The sequence below is a fragment of the Tetrao urogallus genome, assembly GCF_951394365.1.
Source record: "Tetrao urogallus genome assembly, chromosome: 4".
In the NCBI taxonomy this organism is placed as follows: Eukaryota; Metazoa; Chordata; class Aves; order Galliformes; family Phasianidae; genus Tetrao; species Tetrao urogallus.
Window position 1 is genome coordinate 31,365,075 of NC_136817.1, and position 19,545 is coordinate 31,384,619.

At 40.7% G+C, this 19,545-nt stretch overlaps 1 protein-coding gene across 4 annotated transcripts in view; it reads right to left on the minus strand.

The window, feature by feature from the left end:
- Nucleotides 1–19,545, minus strand: part of EPHA5 (EPH receptor A5) — a gene marked incomplete at both ends in the record, with an annotated part of 195,883 nt that overhangs the window by 162,738 nt on the left and 13,600 nt on the right. For all 4 annotated transcript variants that reach the window (XM_079535086.1, XM_079535085.1, XM_079535088.1 and 1 more), the window contains one exon: nucleotides 18,712–18,776. In XM_079535086.1, the coding sequence (XP_079391212.1) occupies nucleotides 18,712–18,776 (65 nt within the window). The remainder of the gene's footprint in view (nucleotides 1–18,711; nucleotides 18,777–19,545) is intronic.

Genomic DNA, 19,545 nt, shown 5'->3' on the forward strand with positions numbered 1-19,545 from the left:
GAAACTCTTCAGTTGCTCCACAGTGGTTACAAAATGAATAACAATGCAGATATTTGTAAAGTTGAGATAATATCTCAAAACATACATGGTAATTTGCTAAAGCAAATCCCATCCAGAAAGTCTGTAAGGAAGGAGAGCAATTAAAATGTTAAAAATTTTTCTGCAGGACATGTTTGTGATTAAATACATTATCTATTTCAAGATCCACACAACTGAAATTGCTTAATGTAACACCAGGACAAAGTCACCTAGTCTTCAGTGCTGCACTGTAACGTGTAACAGAAAAATGAAAATGGGACAGAAGTTTTGCTCAGACTTTGATCATTTGCATGATCAATGAAAGATGTCAGGACAGAAATCCAAATGGAAGGAGAACCCAGCTGGAGGTTACAGCAGCTGAAATAAAAGGAAGCATCAGCCCCACTCCAGCATGCCTAATCAGCAGCTGCTCTGACCTGTTCCCAGAACAAAGCACTGTGCTCCTCACCAAACCCCCCCTCCTTTTTGATTATTTTTTTTTTAATTAAGGTTTTAAATTCTTCATGCATCTGAATCAGATGCACATTTCACACTGCTGTCCAGCATCTGACGCTAAGACAATGGAGATGAGCATGAAAGCGGCAGTGGAGAAACACAATACCATTAAATCATTTTTCACTGCTTAATGTAACAGTCATTGCAGAACAATTTAACAAGAGCTGCAGCAAAGAGCAGCGGCAGCACAGTTTAACACCGGAAGACTGACAGAGGCAGATTTTCAGAAGGGCTCAGCACAGTTATGACATACATTTTAGATTTATCACCAAATGCTTGGATTTTCAAAGCTTTCGGGATGGTATTGTCAGATGAGAAGCGCTAAGAGGCTTGTGGAACAACTTTCAAAAGGATTAGATGAGAAAGGAAGCCTTTCGTCTTACTATTTTGCCCTAACATTTAGAAAAACAAAAACTGACCTGGGGCTTCTCATTGCCTACAACTGGCATAGCAAGACATTTGGCCTGTTTTTAATGCATGCAACACGGTGAGGGAAGAGAAGAAACAAATACTTTCTGCAAAAATACTACTAAGTCATTCATCTTTATAGCTAGCCATAATTTCCTAGGAGTGAGATTTTAAATTTTTAAAAAATATTTTCAAATAAAAGAAAAACTGAAGTACATTAAATGGAAGTAAAACATTTTTCTGAAGAGTTTCAAAGTGATACAATTACGCAAGCAGGAAAAGCCCAACCTCTCAGGCATACATCGAATTTGAGTACATTACAGACAGCCCTCACACCGTATCACGCGCTCCAGCAAATGCACTATTTTAGCCCTGCTCCCTGGTCTCTCATCCACCCAAAGCTTTTCATCGAGATAATGTTACATTCATGGCTCAGGTCCTGACAACTGCACCCATAAATCAATGTCAAATTTTGCATTAATCATCTTTCTGTCATCAGTGGCTATTCAGCACAAATTTACATCTCATTTATGTTGGCCAAACAGCCACATTAGAGCTTAAAGCTTATTCAGGCTTAAATGATTATATTCCCCTAATAAACACTGAAGCCCTCTCAGTCCGGTCACTGTGAGCAGCATTAATGACGTGCCATGGTGGCAGGGCTATCTGAAGTCATCCTCGACACCAAGCAGATTTTGTGTTGCCAACACACCCAGACAGAAGAAATGGGAAGGCTGGTCCGTCTGTGCAGATCCTCTTATGGGAATTGCCCTGCACAGCAGGCAAATACACTATGCAATTTATTGCAACTCCTCCTAACATCTCCATTTGCCTGCTCTTTAATACATGAGGCTACTCATAGGAAAACTGAAAGCCAGATTTTCCAAAGAGCTGTTCCTTAGAAAGGCAGCTCAGCTCTATTTCCTAAGTGCTGAGCACTGTACAACTGTCACCAAAAACAAAGAAAGCTGAACTCTGTAGAAAATCCACTTTTCCCATTTGTCAGACAGCTAAACTTTGTTCACCACACCATCAAATTGGGTCTTAACGCACTTTTCTTTGATCAGCTGCAAATTAGGCATTGCATTTTTAGTATCTGACTACAATTTTTCCAGGTTTTTGCGCTGTTCTCACTTATATGCACAACAAAGACTATCAACAGATTACAGTAAGTAGGTAAAACATGATCAGTTCAGGGTGAATTCTGCCCTACAATCCCTATAGTGAGGCAATCTATAGTGATTGAACAAAGAATAGTTAATTAATTAAAAGACCCTTGGCGGTTCTATGTTATTAAACCAGCATAAAATTCCTCAGATTGATTGTATATTCACTTTTAGTTATGGTCTGAATCAGTATGCTAAGATCTAAAAATAAATGAACAGAATGCGTTTGTTATGACTGTTAAGTACTTACCCACTATAGGTAATAAATGATACATGTGGTTGCTTGTCATGCTTATTTTACAACATAATGTAACTTTTAGTTACTTTTTTTCCATGGGATTTAATTTCCACTGCAACAGACTTGTTACTTCTTAAATACAGAACTGGAATTACCGGGATGTTAACGTACAAGCCTGAGACATGATCTGGCCCTCGATATGTCCTTTAATATGGAACTGAAGAAACAGATTCATAGCATTCATAGCATCACTAAAGTTGAAAAAGGCTTCAAACGTCATCCAGTCCAACTCCCAACCTATCCCCACCATGCCCACTGACCATGCCCCTCAGTGCCACATCTGCACACTTCTTGAACACCTCCACCACTTGCCTGGGCAGCCTTTGCCACCACATCACCACTGTTGCTGAGAAGAAATGATGTAGTGGTGGTTTCTGTGTTTGTCTTTAGGGGGCAAGGGGTTGTTAAATGATGGATGTTCTATGCCCAAACCATCTCAGAGGGGATACATTTCCATAGAGGTTCTATATTTCATCAGTCATTTTTTCTGACCCACAACCTGACACCACTCTGTCTGCTCTTCCCGGGTCTCTGACATCCTCCGAAACTGAAAACAATTGAGTATCACCATGCCGTGGCCAGGAACACAAATACAATAACTTGCTAAATACTAGCTGAGAAGTCTGCAGCTCAAACATAAGTGCTGTTTCAGCAAACAGCTGTAATATTGCAAAATCGGGGAAAACTGTTTTGCAAGAAGTTAAAAACTTCTGAATAAGGTAAGGGAGAGCTTAGTCATTTTATGTGCCAAGAATAGACAACCACATGGAGAACTTGCCACAGGAGCTGAATCCTTACTTGAAACCTTCAAAGGGGGATCTGATAAGCCGTATTTCAGCGCTTCTTCTCTTGGACTCACCAAGGGTCACTCAAAACTGCAAGCAAGGGCTCCCTTGGATACATGCAAGAGACATCTGGGCAGCAAACACATTGCTGAATGCAAGCAGCTCTCAGATTTGTGATCTGTGCAGATGTAACACAGCTGAACCACAGCAACAGCATTTTACTGCCGGGCAAGATAATCCTCATCTGTAGCCTGAAGATTATTTAAAACAGTTTGTTTCACCAGAAACTCAGGAGTCCCCTGGAGGAAAGGCACTACTCAGCATGCAAACAAGATTATTATTTATTCCTATTATACAGCTTGCTGTCACTACTGAACAAACAGATTGACCACTTCACATAAACATAAAATTACAAACCCAGTTTCATTATTATTTAGCAGTTAAACCATGAAATCAATCCCCTTACAGTCTTTGTCTCTTCAGCTTCAGACTTGTTCCTCTGACTAGAACTGGATGCGTTACACAACACACTGAAATTTGAAAGGGAAGAGATGAATGAATGCGCTCTAAAAGTAAAAAAGTTCAATTCTAATGGGAGGAACTAATTAGCATAGGAAACAGCACTTCTCCAGGTTACGTGGTTAACTGACACTATTCTTACCAAAACATGCAGCCACAGAAAGTTATAACACTAAAGAAATGGCACTCGGATGTTGAGAAGTTGCCCCATCCTGTACAATGTCTAAAGCTTTTTATAACGAGCACCCTTGCCCATAAGTTGTGGTGCACAAAGAAATTTCAAGCACTAAACTGTGAAAGAAACTTTATGCTAAAAGAATACTCAATCTAGGGGAAAAATAAAAAAAAAAACTACTGTTCCATCTTTACAGCTTCTCCCTGTCTTCTCCCATACTGCCTCCTTATCACACACACTTTAAAGCTATCACCTGTCCCTCTACAGGAAGTGCCACGTACACGTTCACACCCAAGCGTAGGCATGGGCTGCAAAAAGTTGTTTCGTTCAGGAACATGGCACCCCAAGAAACTGCACAGGGTTTGGCTTTGAGGGCAAAGCCTTTCTGTGCATTAAGGCTGGGCTGAATCTTACCTTTCCTAGAAATTTAGGAGGCTGCAGGATTACATTTTTACCAGTAACAGGAACCTTTCACCCTACCAGAAACAGTGCAAGCAAGACACTCACACAGGCATCAATGCAAATGCCCCTTACACCCCTCCTCCAAAATAACAAGAGTCCAGCTGATAGTAAAAGCTTCAGCACAGCTCCGGCACAGCTCCTGGTCGTAGACACATGTGGTACCGTACTCCAGCTCCTCTTTCACAGGATCCATCTGAACAACTTCTGAAATGCTGCTTTCTTTCTACTTGGCACCCAGCTCAGGGGTGATTTTCCTCAGCACTTGATTCATTTGCCTTACAGAGCAAACAAGGAGATAATGCAATGCTTTACGAAGGCCACTATTGGAAAGCTGCACTCACTTCAAATGGCAAGACTTCAAAAAGGATGTCAATAGATTGTAAAGGGCCCAGAAAAGAAAGTCCACAACTACTCTAGAGATCAAAAACCTGCTTTTATAGTTGAAGAAATCTGTAAAACAAACAAGCAAAGAATATCTGCTTGTGGCCCCTAACTGCCTGAAACGGGCAAGGGGAAGAGAAGAAAAATAACAAGTAGGCATTCATAAAACTAACAGAAGGCACTGAGAACTGAAATTTTACTAACTCAGGGATAGAAATATTCATTTTGCAACAAGAACAACTTGCTGTTGGCACAAGATACAAAGGAACAGGGCATACTCCCCACAAGAAGCCTTTAATCAAAGCAGAAATCAATCTCCAAAAGATACGATGTAGGTCAAAGCAAAGTTGCAGACCTGTTGCAAGGACCCCTGTACAAGTTTCCACACATTGCTTGCCACAGGAGATCAACCTACGTAACTGTAGTAGCCTCAGTGGCCTTAAATCCAATGAAGCCACCATCATCTTCAGTTCACTCATGCATACATCTCTTACTCCTAAATGAAAACTAGCTAATACTATGATAGTGTTTTTAATTGATTGTTTTACTTCACAAGCAAGGAAACTGTAAGTCAGTAAAAAACAGCATGACTAGAATGTCAATAGTTTGCAATTAACATATTTGAACAGCAGGGAGTTGCCTAACTTTCTTTCCTATTTTCATTTTGATTACTTATGTATTTACATTGTAAGACAGGAGAAGAGTAGTGCAATTCTCCTATTTAAGTCTGCGTGCAGAGCACAGAACGGAAATTTGCCAAGCAATAGTTTTTTTTGGTCACAGTGTTGTCTGTGGAAAAAGATTTGTTTTCATTATTTTCTGTTCCCTGCTTTATTTTTGAGCAGGCAAAACAAAGATTATAAAGTGGGAAGCAGACCATGTGTTTTGTTTGCTTGCTTTTTTTTCTTTTTTTTTTTTTTTTCTTTTTTCTTTTTTAAAGAAACCTTCTAGACTCCGCCAACCCAGGACCCCCCTCAAGAAGAAAACCCAGGAGAGGCCAGGAGAGGAGATGGCACAAACACCCAGCTTGGGCCTTCAGTTGTTCTCTCTGTGCTTGCTCAACAGGGACAATAAGTGTACTACTGCACCACAGAATTCATGAGGGAAAAGCCTCTCACCCAAAAAGCTCAGCTCAGAGATTCTTGTCTCTGCTGAAGACTATGCAATGCCTACAGAGATGCACAGGGACTCACATCCTGTGTGTCAGAGAGCCCTGTCCTTGCAGAGCGGTGAGGAAAGATGTCCCAGGCTAGCAGATGAACAGCGGGGCCCACAAGGTGGAGAGCTCAAAAGGAGCAGACATGAGAGAAGCCCAGAGGGCTTACATAGGCAACAGAACAACTGCAAACACCAAGCAATGGCTGCTCAGGATTCCCTGTTTTCTCTCCAACCCTTCACAGCAGATGCCTTTTACAAACATTATACAAGCAGCATCATAACCAAATCCCCTCGAGGCTAAAGACATTTGCCAGTTCAATACGCTTGCACAGTTCTGAGAAGCAGGCTCTGCCAGACCGAATTACTGCGACTCCAAGGGACAGGGTAGCTCCCGCCTATCCATACAGCCTGACTGCACAAAGACCACCCCTCTACATTAAGTATACCAGCCTCTGAATAAGCAACATTTTAAAATTGAATATACAGGCCTTGGGAAGCTTGAAGCTGAGCTGTATGGCCTGTGTAATGCACTGATATTCAATTATCATTAAAATTAATAAGTAGGGAAACAACCAAATCCCCTGGTGGGCTTTGATTATCTCAATCTGGGCATTTATCAGAATCACTCCAACACTCAGAGTCGTTGTGCTCTGCTCAACTGGCACAAGCTACTCCTATCATCCCATTTACACTTTCTCTGCACAGGAAACAGGATGTGTAACATGCTGGGAGAAAAAAATAGAAGGCACCACACCAGAAAGGAGATTAATATCTGAAACTGCATGAGAAGGCTTGATCTGGTCTGAAATCTGTTTCCGAGTGACCTATTTGTTCCACTTGTGTTCAGCAGCTCAAATCAGTCATGCTGTAATTCCGCAGCAAAATGACTATAGCCACTGACCTGCTCCCAGCCACCCACCTGAACACCTAACGCCAGATATCAATGGCTGCAAGTCATTTATTTTCTCATCATCTGATAAAACATCTATTGTGATAGACACAAAATCCAGCAATTCTTTTCTAAAACTTTCATCATTTCAGGTTGTTTTTTCCACTAGAACTGAAATCACCATGTTAAAAAAAAAAAAAAAACCCTTCACAATTAGCAGGGATACGAAAGAGAACAAGATAGGCTGCTGCTAAAGTTAAGTACAGAGGAACATTCGGTTATTCAATCTGGCATCAAAACAACACAAACAGTAAACCAGAAGGAGACTGTAATGAAGTGACTATCTCACAGGATTATACTTGTGGTTATGATTTTAATTGCATAGTCTAGAAGGATTTGCAATAAACTAAATAATCTTATGATATTGTAATGATTTTTAATCACAACACTCGCTATGATTTACAGGCTTACTATACATTTGCACTGCAATCAACTGGAATAGTCAGTGCATGCCCCACAACACCTAACAGCACTTAAAATTATGTCTTGCATAGAGTTCCAATAGCTGTCCGATCATAAACAGCTGGGAGGTTTGAAACCAAGGCAAAGCACACTGAAACATGCATCTTTCTACTTCTGGAGGAAAATAAAGCTAACAAAACAAAACTGGACACCGCAAGGTTTCTGAGCAGAAACAAAAACCAAGGGCCATATTTTTGCTGTCCATTCTGTTGATTGAACAAGAAGCAAGCGATGCCAAATGGATGTCATACACAGCCATATTATTTTGATGGCTCTCTAAAATTCCAGTGGTTAACTTTGGGAACACCTCCAAGGCTCCAGCAAGAAGCCAGGACAATCACAGTGTACCAGGACTTTGCAGACTGAACATGCAAGGCTAACTCACAAAGCTAACAAAAAAAAACAACAAAGCCCCACTGAAAAAGGCTGCCAGTACCAAAGAGGTGCTACGTCTTCTGAAGGTAGAAGAAGGCAGTGAGACCAACTTCTCCTTTCCAGTAACAGGCAGTTTCCCTACTCCACATGGGTACATTTGGGATGCTGGGACTTCACCATTTTAGCAGGATCATTCCCTAAGAAGAGATCATCCTTGTCATGTATTGGAGAAATCCGAACACCTAAAATTAACCAACTCAATAAGATCACTTTCAATAAACAGATATTTAAGTTACAACAAAGTCCTGTTATTGCCTGCTCTTCCATTATGAGGTGCTCACTCATGTATTTTTCATTAGCTCACAGCCAAAGGCAAGGCAGGAGAGCAGCCAAGCCTGCAGCTATTCCTCACCACTGGAACAGGACTGCAAACAGATAAACAGTGTACACCAGTGTCTCAAAACATATTAAGAAATACCGCATTATCTTCTGCACAGCGTTACGGGACTGTCAATACTACAGGTAAATAGCATTACCGGAAGATCTTGGAAGATGAGGGACAGGTCACTGACCCCCAAAAATTCTTGCTGAAGTAAAATGAGAACTTGTGCAACACAAGGGTTCAGTCCTTCTCCTGCTTCAAAGCCAAGAGTTCTACCTTTGATGCTGTGAAAGAGCATCCCAAGGAGGGTAATTATCCTCAGGAAGTGCACAACTTCAGAAGCTTCTGGTTCATCTTACTTCAGCACAGTAACAAATCTACAGGACACTATTTGATGTGTTTCGACACAGAGGTAGTTCATTTACCCCAAAAGTCAATAAGATGCACTCTCCTGAAGAGAAACTAGCTTTAAAAATGGATAGTTTCTCTTACAAATTAAACATCTCTTCTCATAATACAAAAAACAATTTGATTTTCTCTACGAGTCATTTTATTAAATCAGAACTCAATATAATCAAAGCAGTGACCTGGCATTTGCTGGAATAATGAACACAGAAGATAAATAAGCAAGAAAGTGCAAGTCAGATACTCATCAGAGAGTTTTGGCAAGAACCAGGTATGTATTATCACCTCACTTCTTGAAAAGCATCAGAAGGACCTCGACAGGCTGGAAAGCTGGGCTCGGGTGAACCTAATGAGGTTCAACACGACAAAGTGCAAGGTTTTGCATTTGGGCCGGAAGAACCCCAGGCACCCGTACAGGCTGGGAGGAGTGGTCCTTGAGAGCAGCTCAGCAGAGAAGGACCTGGGGGTCCTGATGGACGAGAGACTTAACATGAGCCAGCAGTGCGCTCTGGCAGCTCGAAAGGCAAATGGGATCCTGGGCTCCATCAGGAGAGAGGTGGTCAGCAGGGACAGGGAGGTGATTGTCCCTCTCTACGCGGCTCTTGTAAGGCCCCATCTGGAGTACTGTGTCCAGGTGTGGAGCCCTCAGTACAAGAAAGACATGGAGATTTTAGAAAGGGTCCAGAAGAGGGCGACTAAGATGATCAGGGGGCTGGAGCACCTCCCCTATGAGGACAGGCTGAGGGAGTTGGGCTTGTTCAGCCTGGAGAAGAGAAGGCTGCGGGGCGACCTCATTGCAGCCTATCAATACCTGAAGGGAACCTACACCCAGGAGGGGAGTAAACTCTTCATAAGGGCTGACAATAGCAGGACTAGGGGAAATGGATCCAATTTGAAGGAGGGAAGATTTAGGTTGGATGTTAGGGGGAAGTTCTTTACAAGGAGAGTGGTTAGGCCCTGGAACGGGCTGCCCAGGGAGGTTGTGGATGCCCCGTCCTTGGACATGTTCAAGGCCAGGTTGGACGGGGTCCTGGGCAACCTGATCTAAATGTGTATGTTTGGTGGCCCTGCTAGGCAGGGGGGTTGGAACTACATGATCCTTGAGGTCCCTTCCAACCCGGGTGATTCTGTGAAGGTGAATCCAGAGCTGCACTGAGCCATTTTCAGCTTAGTCAGAAAAAAAGCATGAGTAGTCTCTGCTTCTCACCAATGCTGCGCCAGAGGTATTCCTGCTCAGTGGGCCCTCCACTGGGGCATTGAAACGATGGGAAGCACCTGCCACTACTCTTGCACAGGGCCAGCTTCTGACCAACCCCAGGGCCTGATCCTGCCTGCAGCTATCTGGGAACTTGCTCATAGATTGTTCCTTACAATTCCTGCACAGTGTCCAGAGGTAGATCTGAACAAGCAACAGTGGAGCCTGATATTATGCAAGTATCACTCCCAAGTCTAAACCTGTCACTATCACTGATGCGATTTCAGTGATAAAATAAAAATCAGTAGCATTAGTTTCCCCTTATGCATGGGAAAAATAACTGTTCTCTCTCCTAAACATTCACAGTGCCTCATAGGATAACAAGGCCTCTTTTTTCTCCAAACCCCCTGTCAAGGCTGGTGACGCAGCAGTGAAATGAACTCCAGAATCCGATCATGTTCTGCAATTCTTTTATACTTACTGTTCAGTCTGCGGGATGCAAGCAATCGATCATGTCAGTGAGGCAATGCACAACATCACAGGGGTAGAATAGAGATGACTGATAGCTGGGTGTCACCCACATTCCCTTTAACAGCATTTCATCGTTTGTGTTGAGAAGAGTCTAAAAGGCGGTTAGAAATCTACCACTTTGCTTTGGAAAAGAGCTAGGACACAATCCCTAGAAGTATGTACTTACATCCATGTGTACCCTGGTACTTAATCTCACATCTGTTTTGCCACAGTACTGTCAACATTAAAACTGACAGATCTCATGAATACTGACTGCTTTAGTGAATCACACTAAATAATAGACCATAGCATGCTTCTTTCCCCGCTATCAAAACATCTAAGATAAATTAGACCATAGGAAACCAAAATATTTCAAGGTAAAAAGATTCTAACTAAAATACAAGCATTTTCTTTGGCTGCCTAGAAACCCAGTCCCCACCCTCCTATTTTGTATGTGTGCACACGCTTCAGTAACTGAAAAGACACCCTGTTTCTGCTACGTGGACTAGCAAAAGCAGGGCTCAGGACAGCTACCGTTTTCCACCTCTGAGAGTTCTGATCATTTCCATTAAATAGCTTGAAAATAAATTGAGGTCTCCTTGAACATCCTCAGACAATAGATGCTGAACTATTTCTCCTATAGCCACATAACAGGAGTTTGCACTGATCAGAAGTCAGTCAAAAAGCTTTCCTTATTATCTAGTAAGGTAGCTAATAGATCTTCAAAAGGACCTCCTAACTTTTTACTGTCAAATTTTGCTGTCCAATACATAAAGCAACCACAAACAAAATAGCAGCTTCTGTTTTTATACACTTTTTTCAGGCATTCTTCATTTTAAAATATTCACCTTCTAGATTAAAACTTACCATGTTTTTTTTTTCCGTTTGAAGTTAGCACTCATTTTCTTTCATTCTTTCTAATCTGGCTTTCCTGAATGAGTACCATGAAAAGACAACCAATTGTCCTCATTATAAAAAGAGCATAAATAAACACAAGGCTGCAGCCTTGAATTTATTTACCCCCAAAAGCTATTAATCCGAATAAAAATATATGCCATCGAAGGGGGGCAAGACCAAGGCCAACGCATTTTCAGTCATATAAACGGATTATGTGATTATACTGTAAGTACTCCAGTGATTTATTTATAAATATATTAGGATATGAAGTAGTAAGTAGCATAAGTAACATAGTACAAATCCATCAACATAAACTATAAAATCCTAATGCGTATTTTATAAACCCAGGGCTGCGGCACACATGTACTATAACGATAATTATTTTATTCTGCAAAATTTCAGACTCTTCATGACAGCACTATGTTTATACATTTTAATTGTATGGTTCCTAACTGTTGGATACCAATATTTCTGGAACTAGCACAAAAGTAACAGAGAAAACAATGGTTTTAGAAGATAAAGCTCTGCAAAGCTCTTTTATCCCCAAACGTAATTCTTAGACACTGGAGAAAAAAAAAAGACTTTTTAGCATGAAAGGAGATTATTGTTTGCCCAACGAGCCTGTGTGGAGGAACCTAATGCTGACAACTGTATTTACAAAAAGATATACTGAAGGATCAACCTTCGATTCTTCTGTGGTGGATTTTCAAGACAAAGAGTGTAGTGCATAATTCTAGTAATACAGCTCTAACAGAGATAAAGATTTGCTTTATTCTTAATCTTGCTAGCATTAATTTATTTTTACAGTATTTCAGGGTATGCCAGGCATTTTTGATCTCTTTTAATAAGACCTATGTCTTGCCAGATGCTGCTATCTAGTAAAGGCTTGATTCATGCCAACAGCATATAAACTGAACAGCAGGTAGATAAGAGTCCAAAACAAAAAATTAAGAGCATGCACAAGTGGAGATTTAACTTCAGATAGGAAAGGAGACACGGGAAAGGACGTGCATAGAACAGCAAAGAGGTTCAATGAAAGCTATTCTACAGCATGAGGTGCTCTGATCTAAAAGAAGTTACATACCATTGGCAACATGTTGCAGACATTAGAAAAGCTCGTCTTAAATACAGGGTGTTGGATGAGTAAAGGCGCTTTATAAGCAGGGCAAGGAGGAAAAAACATCAGAAAGACAGATCTCACTCCGGACACATGCTTTCAATCCACTGCCATTTGTATGTAGAGCTGGAAGAGGTCAAAACAGATCATCTGTCTGTTCCTCCAGAAGGGATGAATACTGCTCATCCACAGCAACAGACAGCAGCCTGATCTGCTATCAGAGACCTCCCGGGAAGGAAATGCCTTATCTGCCTCAAAGCTGGAGCAGGACAAAGTACTTTCCATCAAATTTCACCTGAATCAGCTTAGCTGAAATAAATCCTGCTTTTCTTGTCCTTCCCATTGCAAACCTGAGCAATGGCATATTCCCTTCTCTGCATCCCTCAAGACTGTTACGAGCCAGTCCAACACTCACTGCTCCACCCACCTCTGTCAGCCTCTCCAAACAATGTGAACGTCTTATTTCTCCTACCAAATCTTTTAGATTTTGATTGGCATGTTCAAGCTCTGTGAAACAAATACAGCTCTAGAAGCACTGGCAGTGCTACTTACACAACAGACAAACCTACAGATTCCATCAGCAGTCATCTGGCTGAACTCAGCTCTCAGAGTCCCCTTTCCCTTTAACAACTTCAGGACCTTTCAGTGTTTGAAACATGACCTCAAACGTAATTTAGTTTGATTACCACAAAGGTTCTGCGTTATTCTGTCTTTTCTGACTCAAAGCTCAAGATCTTTTGTTACAATTATGCTATAAAATGCAAACATGCATCTATCACACTGATATACTAAAAGAGGAAGAAAACATTACTACGGGATATGAGATGACTATATAAAAACATAAGAAACAAGGGGGACTTTCAAAAAGGACAGAAGCTAAGATATATATATATATAGATATAGATAGATAGATTTCATATTACCGTAAGGAATATTAGGGGAAAACAATGCCCTCACATGTATTTTATCTCTCAACACCATCCCAGAAATTCCTTACGTAAAAATTGTCTATCTTGTATATAATGAAAAATGACCAGTACAGCTTTGGTTTGGATTACTTGAGCTTGCTTCAAATAATTTGCAGATGTAGACTATGTTTCTTTCTAACATCTATGTGAGCAAATGTATTTCCAAATAAACAGCCAAACACCAGGTTTTTCAGGAATCATTCATATATTTTTTCACCTGCTCAGGTATTACTTCAATCTCCAGCAAGCTCCCTGCTGCAGTAAGAAATGTGCCGTAGTACGTATCCCTCTGCTTCCTCTTCTGTACTGGTCACAGCCGAGCAGCATTTGCAAGAGAAAACACAAGCTGCCAAAAAGTACTGCCCTGAAAATGCCAGTTGTAATCATAGCTACATGACACAGCTCAATGGTGCCAAGAATCCTCCTCCTCCTCTCATTCCCCCATCCCTCCCCTTTATTTTATTTCTAACCCCAAGGGCAAACGCTGCTTCCAATCTAGGATTCCCATATAAAATCTCTATCTGAACTGAGATCGACAGAGAAAAACATGAATGTATTCACAAAGCACGCTGAGTAATCTAAACCGCTGCTATTTTTAACTTCAAAGACGCACCCTAGGGTACCTGTCCTCAAAAGAATCAGCCAGAAATGCCACTCACCACCCCTCCAACATAAATATAATAATAAAATAAAGCCTACTGAAATCCTACATAAGTGACAAGCAACTCGCAGAATCAGCGTGGCTGAATTTACTCCCCCTGCTTTCAGTATTTGGCCTTACTGACCACCAAAAACAGGGCAACTGCTTTTCCTCTTGGAGTAAGTCAGCTATCGCTCTCATTTTCTGCAATAAATAAAGAATTACGAGCGATCCCAGCATCCTCTAACATCTCCACAGGATAAGATTCCTGCATGTTTATTTTCCTGTCTGAGCCTAAAAAAGCCCAGAACATGGAGCTGTGCAATGAGCCACAGCACATAGCCAATACTCCAAGGAGCAGAGAGCCTTCCTGTTCTGAGCTACAGGAAGTTCAAGGAAATCAATGGGAGGTGGAAGGCACATAAGTAAAGCAGGTGTGTTCCAATTTGGCAAGGAAAAAAAAATAACTTTTAAAAATAAATCCTGAAGGGAAAGATGATCTGAAGCAAATCAGCACTATCATAGCCACTAAAACAAATCAGACATAAATGGTGAATAAATCAAGCCATCTAAAAAGCACTGATTTTAATTAGTAACTTTTGCAATTACATGCTTACTGCTAAAAGTGGTTGTGTTTTTACACAGTCAGACCAAGGCTGAACAGCACAGATTTACCTGGAGCTCTTTGTAGCCTCTACTCCAGATATGGCTTCGTGGGGAGCCAAAATGCATCCTGCAGAGCCTCCTGCTAAGTCAGAGGAGGAAAGGCAGCAATAGTCTACAGACACTGTCTGGTCTGAGCCAGCTGTTTCTCACAGTACTTCCTGTTGTTCCTTCTTCTGGGAGTCTCCATTTAACAAAAAAAAATATACTTAGCACAGTCAAATACAGGCAGTTTATGGAGGTCAGACTAGGCCAGCATCACAGCCCCCTGTAATGCACACAAATCCCTGATATGCCCAGTTTTGGTAATTCTCCAAGTTAGTCTGGAGGTAAAAGAGGCTGTGGATGCTTACTACAGAAGCATGTATTTTAATAAAGAGGGAGCCAAACACTTGTGATATTTCTGATATCACGTCTAGTAATTCCAACAACATTCTTCTGATTAAAGAAAACTTTCACTGCAGAACAAAGTGGAAATCAACCCTCTGACCTATAGTAACATGATACATTCTCTACTCATGAGCTACAAAAAGAATAGCATTTCCATGCTGATCATGCACCTCTGGCAGTGAGAAGGCCCCCTTTCTGAGCTCCATCACCATGCAAACCCCATGAGGCTTTCCTCATGCTTCAACAAACAGAACAGGCTTTAAGAGCCACATGTGACTGCTGTAAGTTGCCAAACACCACGCTGCCAGGGAAGCCCTCCTGGGGTACCAAGAAGGCCATGCTACCAGGATTCATTAATTTAGGGCAGAGCAGCAGAATAAAGCATCTCCTCCTGTACAACATCTGGTTCCTTACAACATGTACATTTGGCCACATCACATTTCATTTTTGCTGGTTTCTCAATGCTTCACATACATAAATATACAAATTGTAATGCAATGGAAAGCACAGCAACAACAGCAGAGTAACAGGGTCCTAGGCTGCAGCAAGTGAGAGGGTTGCTCAAATTCAACAGCCGAGGAGTACAGAAATAAAGAAAATAAGGTGCTTACCTTCAGAAGGCATCAGATACGCAGGGATCTCCAACAAGATAGCCTTGCCTCCATTGCCAAACCTTAAATGAGGTCTGGGAAGGGGTGGATTCTAGCACCACCCCTTCTGGTCACTCAGGTACATTGCATGCACCTGAGCTCCAGGTTCCCGCCTTCCCACCAGGTGCCCAATCACTGTTTCAAGCCATGACTTAGCATTTCCACTACACAAATACACCCATATGTGTGTATGTGTGTGTATATAGTTTTTTCTTGCCTTCCATAATCACAGGCAAAATGAAACCCATGAAACCCAAAATGAAAGCATGAAAGAATTCCAGACACTGCCAAAACCCATACCAAATAAGCACCTAGCTAGGAAAGCTCTGCAGAGACAGCCATGAAGCACTTCTCTCCCCTAAAGCCTGTTATTCCGAAGATTACCCGGTGCATGTTATTTTGCAGCAGTATTTTGCTGCTTTTTGCAGTCCCTGATCACACAAGGACTAAAGCAGCTGAGGTGCTCTATTTGGAATTACAGCTATGAAACAGAAGTAGTTCTAAGCCTAATTTGTCTCCAGACTGGCCAATCAGTTTCCTTCCCCCATTGCTCCCTTCATTTCCCAAGGTAGAGTGCATTTTTCCATTGTGTTCAGCAAAAAATGAGGCGAGCAGCAGGCTAAATGAGTACAGCTTGATCTTTCTGGAGTGTGGAAGGAAAGACTTATAGCTTCAATACACAAAATCCACCATAGTATGCATCTGAAACAAATCTAGAATATGATGCTTACCATAAAGGATGTGCCAGAAGCATGTTCTTTTCATATGACTGAACCTCTTACCCCACCATAATCTTTTGTTGTCTTTTTCTTTTTTTTCCCTCCAAGAATAAACACAGAAGTTCTCAAAACTTCTCCCCTTAAACCCTTGTGATGCACTTACAACTTCTCCCAGGCACTCCTACAAAGCTACGAAGTCTAAATTGCTTACTTTCTTTGCATGAGGAATTCTGCTGTCAGTAATCTTCTACTTCTAGCAGATGTGGTTCTAAGAAAAACACTAATTTCCTTAAGATTCATAATAAAGATTTAGTGGAGAATTATCAAAACAAAATTGAAAGTTGCTTCAAAAGGCGATATATCTATAGTTGGAACTACATCATCACTGCAATTGTTACCAAACAGTTTAAGTTACTAGACTTAAATATACACAACACATAGAGTTACATACTATCAGATTTCTGCTCCTTCCCTTGTTTGGAAGCTTCGCAGATATTTCAAATATTTTTGATGTTCTGAGAAAAATTAGGATGAGAATACCTCAAACAAACAAACAAACTTGCCTGCATTATTTCCAAACTACCTACCTCTTTGCAAATTCAAATAGTGAAGTAAAACTTAAAATATTTACACACTGTAGACCTTACATATATATATTTATTTCTAAATCAAGCCTATAAGAGTATGACTGCAGAACAGCTGACTGAGAGCAGATAAAGGGGTTAAAGAATTAGGTCTGGAAAGCCTTTTTTTTTTCCCAGTATTTATAAAACATTGCAAATATATTAGGCCAAAGGAGACAACTGGGCTAAGCTCATGGATTTTTATGGTCCCATGAAAACAAAGAAGATTAACAAGAGATTTCTGGAAATTCAAAAACTGACTGTCTGATTCATTTATTATCTGAATTAGTTAAATCAAGAAAAAAAGTCTCCCAATTGAGTCAGTAACCATTAACTTGGCATTCATGAGTGCACTAAGGGTGCTGGTCAAAACCTCGGCTTTTAAACATAAAAAAAATTCTCTAAATATTAAAAAAGCAACTGAGACTTATACATCGAATATTTAGCTTTTCATTTACTCATCTACATATACAGATCTGGATATATCCTGAATGCTTCAGGCTTAGTTATTTCTCTGCTGACATTTCTGGAAGGACATGAGATTATGCAGCCACTGCTTATAGCCTAGGAAGAATACTGACAGATGTGCAAAAGGGAAAAAGTGGACATTAAGAAGTAAACAACAGAATCTTTGTAGTTTGACATAGCACCAACATAAGACTCTGCCTGCACATCTGGAACTAGTTATTCTGATGCCCACATATGCAAGGGGAACAAGTTCAATTCTCATCTTTAAAATCAAGAGAAAAAATATATTGCAATCGACTTAGACAACAACATGATGTTGAACTGGCTTCAGGATGAACTAAGCTCCCCTCATGCTTTTACATTTCTGCCATAACCAGGGTCTGCAAGCACCCAACTTGCTTTAGTGAGGCTGCTATTACTACCACCTTTTATCTGCACAAAATACGGGAAGCCAGACTGTAATTCAGTCTATAGTATTTATGCACAGGGTTGGCTATACTGTACAAACATTGCCACCGTGTTTTATGGGAGTCGAACTGGAGTGCAAGACAATTCTGCAGCCCATTTCACCTGGTACCTAAAACTCTGGTATACCACATTCCTGAAATCTGCTTTATCGGAGAGCACAGCTATGCAGCATTTCTATCTCAGGATACACCAGACATTGCTTCTGTATGACAGGAATTGACAGGAATACTCAACAGCGTGCAAGACTATCAAAGTTCTCTATTACAGTACAGCATCAAGGTTGCTCCAGCCAGAACAATTCCTGTGAGTTTTGGTCATACAATTCTGTCAGGCCAAGTGAACACATTGATGAGTATTAAAATACCTGAACTCCGTAACTATCTCTGGTATCAAATAGGAAGCCAGGTTCCTTCAGCCCTCAGAACAGTTAATGGAAGGAACATAGACCCTGCAAGATGCTTAAAACTCACCTCCTGTTCCAGAGTTATCAGCTGCCAAAATTTTATCTGGAGCCTGTGCAGCCCTCTTCATTTAAAGCTAACAGTAATGTTCCAAACCCTGTGTTTCAAAAGAAAATTTGTGGAAAACTGTTGTACGTTTACCCCACATGCTCAAGTAAAGAACCAGAATTCATGGCTTAAATTTATATAATCTCATGGGTCTGTTGGTGAGGAGACAAGCGAGGGGATAAACTCATTTTTTTCTTTCTTTTTTTTTTTTTTTTTTTTTAATTAAAATATCTGTGGCTGGATCTACCGCATAAATAAATCAATCCCCCAGTTACACAGCTCCATTTTTCCAGTCCCAGCACGTTGTTTTATATATTTTTCCTTCCATTGCAGGCAAATGACTCCAGGGAGTTTTTAAACCCAGTAGTCTACTTTCCGAATGGAAACAATTAGTGTAATTTGTGAGTGAAAAAGCAAACAATAACGGAGACTTACCCCATTTTTTGGGTAGGCTATCCATCCTAGATCCCCCATTACTGTGCGTGAGTCCAGTAAATTCACTGAAAGAAAGAAAAAAACTGGTAAGGTGTACGTCTTATAAATTTCAATAAATATTTCATGATTTAGGTGGCTATGGAAAATAGGCTGTTTATAATTAACAAAGGAAGCTGGGTTTTTGTAAGACAAAGTAACAATGCAGTAACTCCTCTAACAATGAGATCATACCCTTTGAGATCTGCAACTGGAAGTTGCACACGTTCCAAATTTCTGCAAGATCCAGACTCTTGCATTAAGTTCTTTAAGACTGGTCTTTTTGGGAGGCAGGTAACTACATAAACTCTGTATAAGACATACAGAAGATACACACGTATTCCTTCTATGGTGGTACAGTCTTCAGCATAATCAAGCCTTTTAGACAAACACAAAACAAGAAACAACATGCAGAGTACCCTAGTTATCATGGATTCAAGTTTTGAAGTACTTCATATGTAAGTATGGCAGTATTACAGTTAATAGGAATCTATTTTTTTTTCTCCCTTGCATGTTGTTCCAAGACTCTACAACTTCACTTAACACACCCAAGGGATTGTCTTCCCACCCTTCACCCAAAAATACAGTGGTTCTGTTAAGTCAGAAGCAATAGACAAACGATTAACATTAAAGAGCAATAAAAATTATCCTCAATCTCATAATATTTCCCCTCATATTTCCTGAAATATTGAGTATGGAAGCATGAAATAATTTAAAAAAAAATACATCTACGCAGAGTTAAATCAGCTGAGGAAAAATACAGTAGCTTCTGGTGCTGAGCTTTCCAGTGTCATCTCC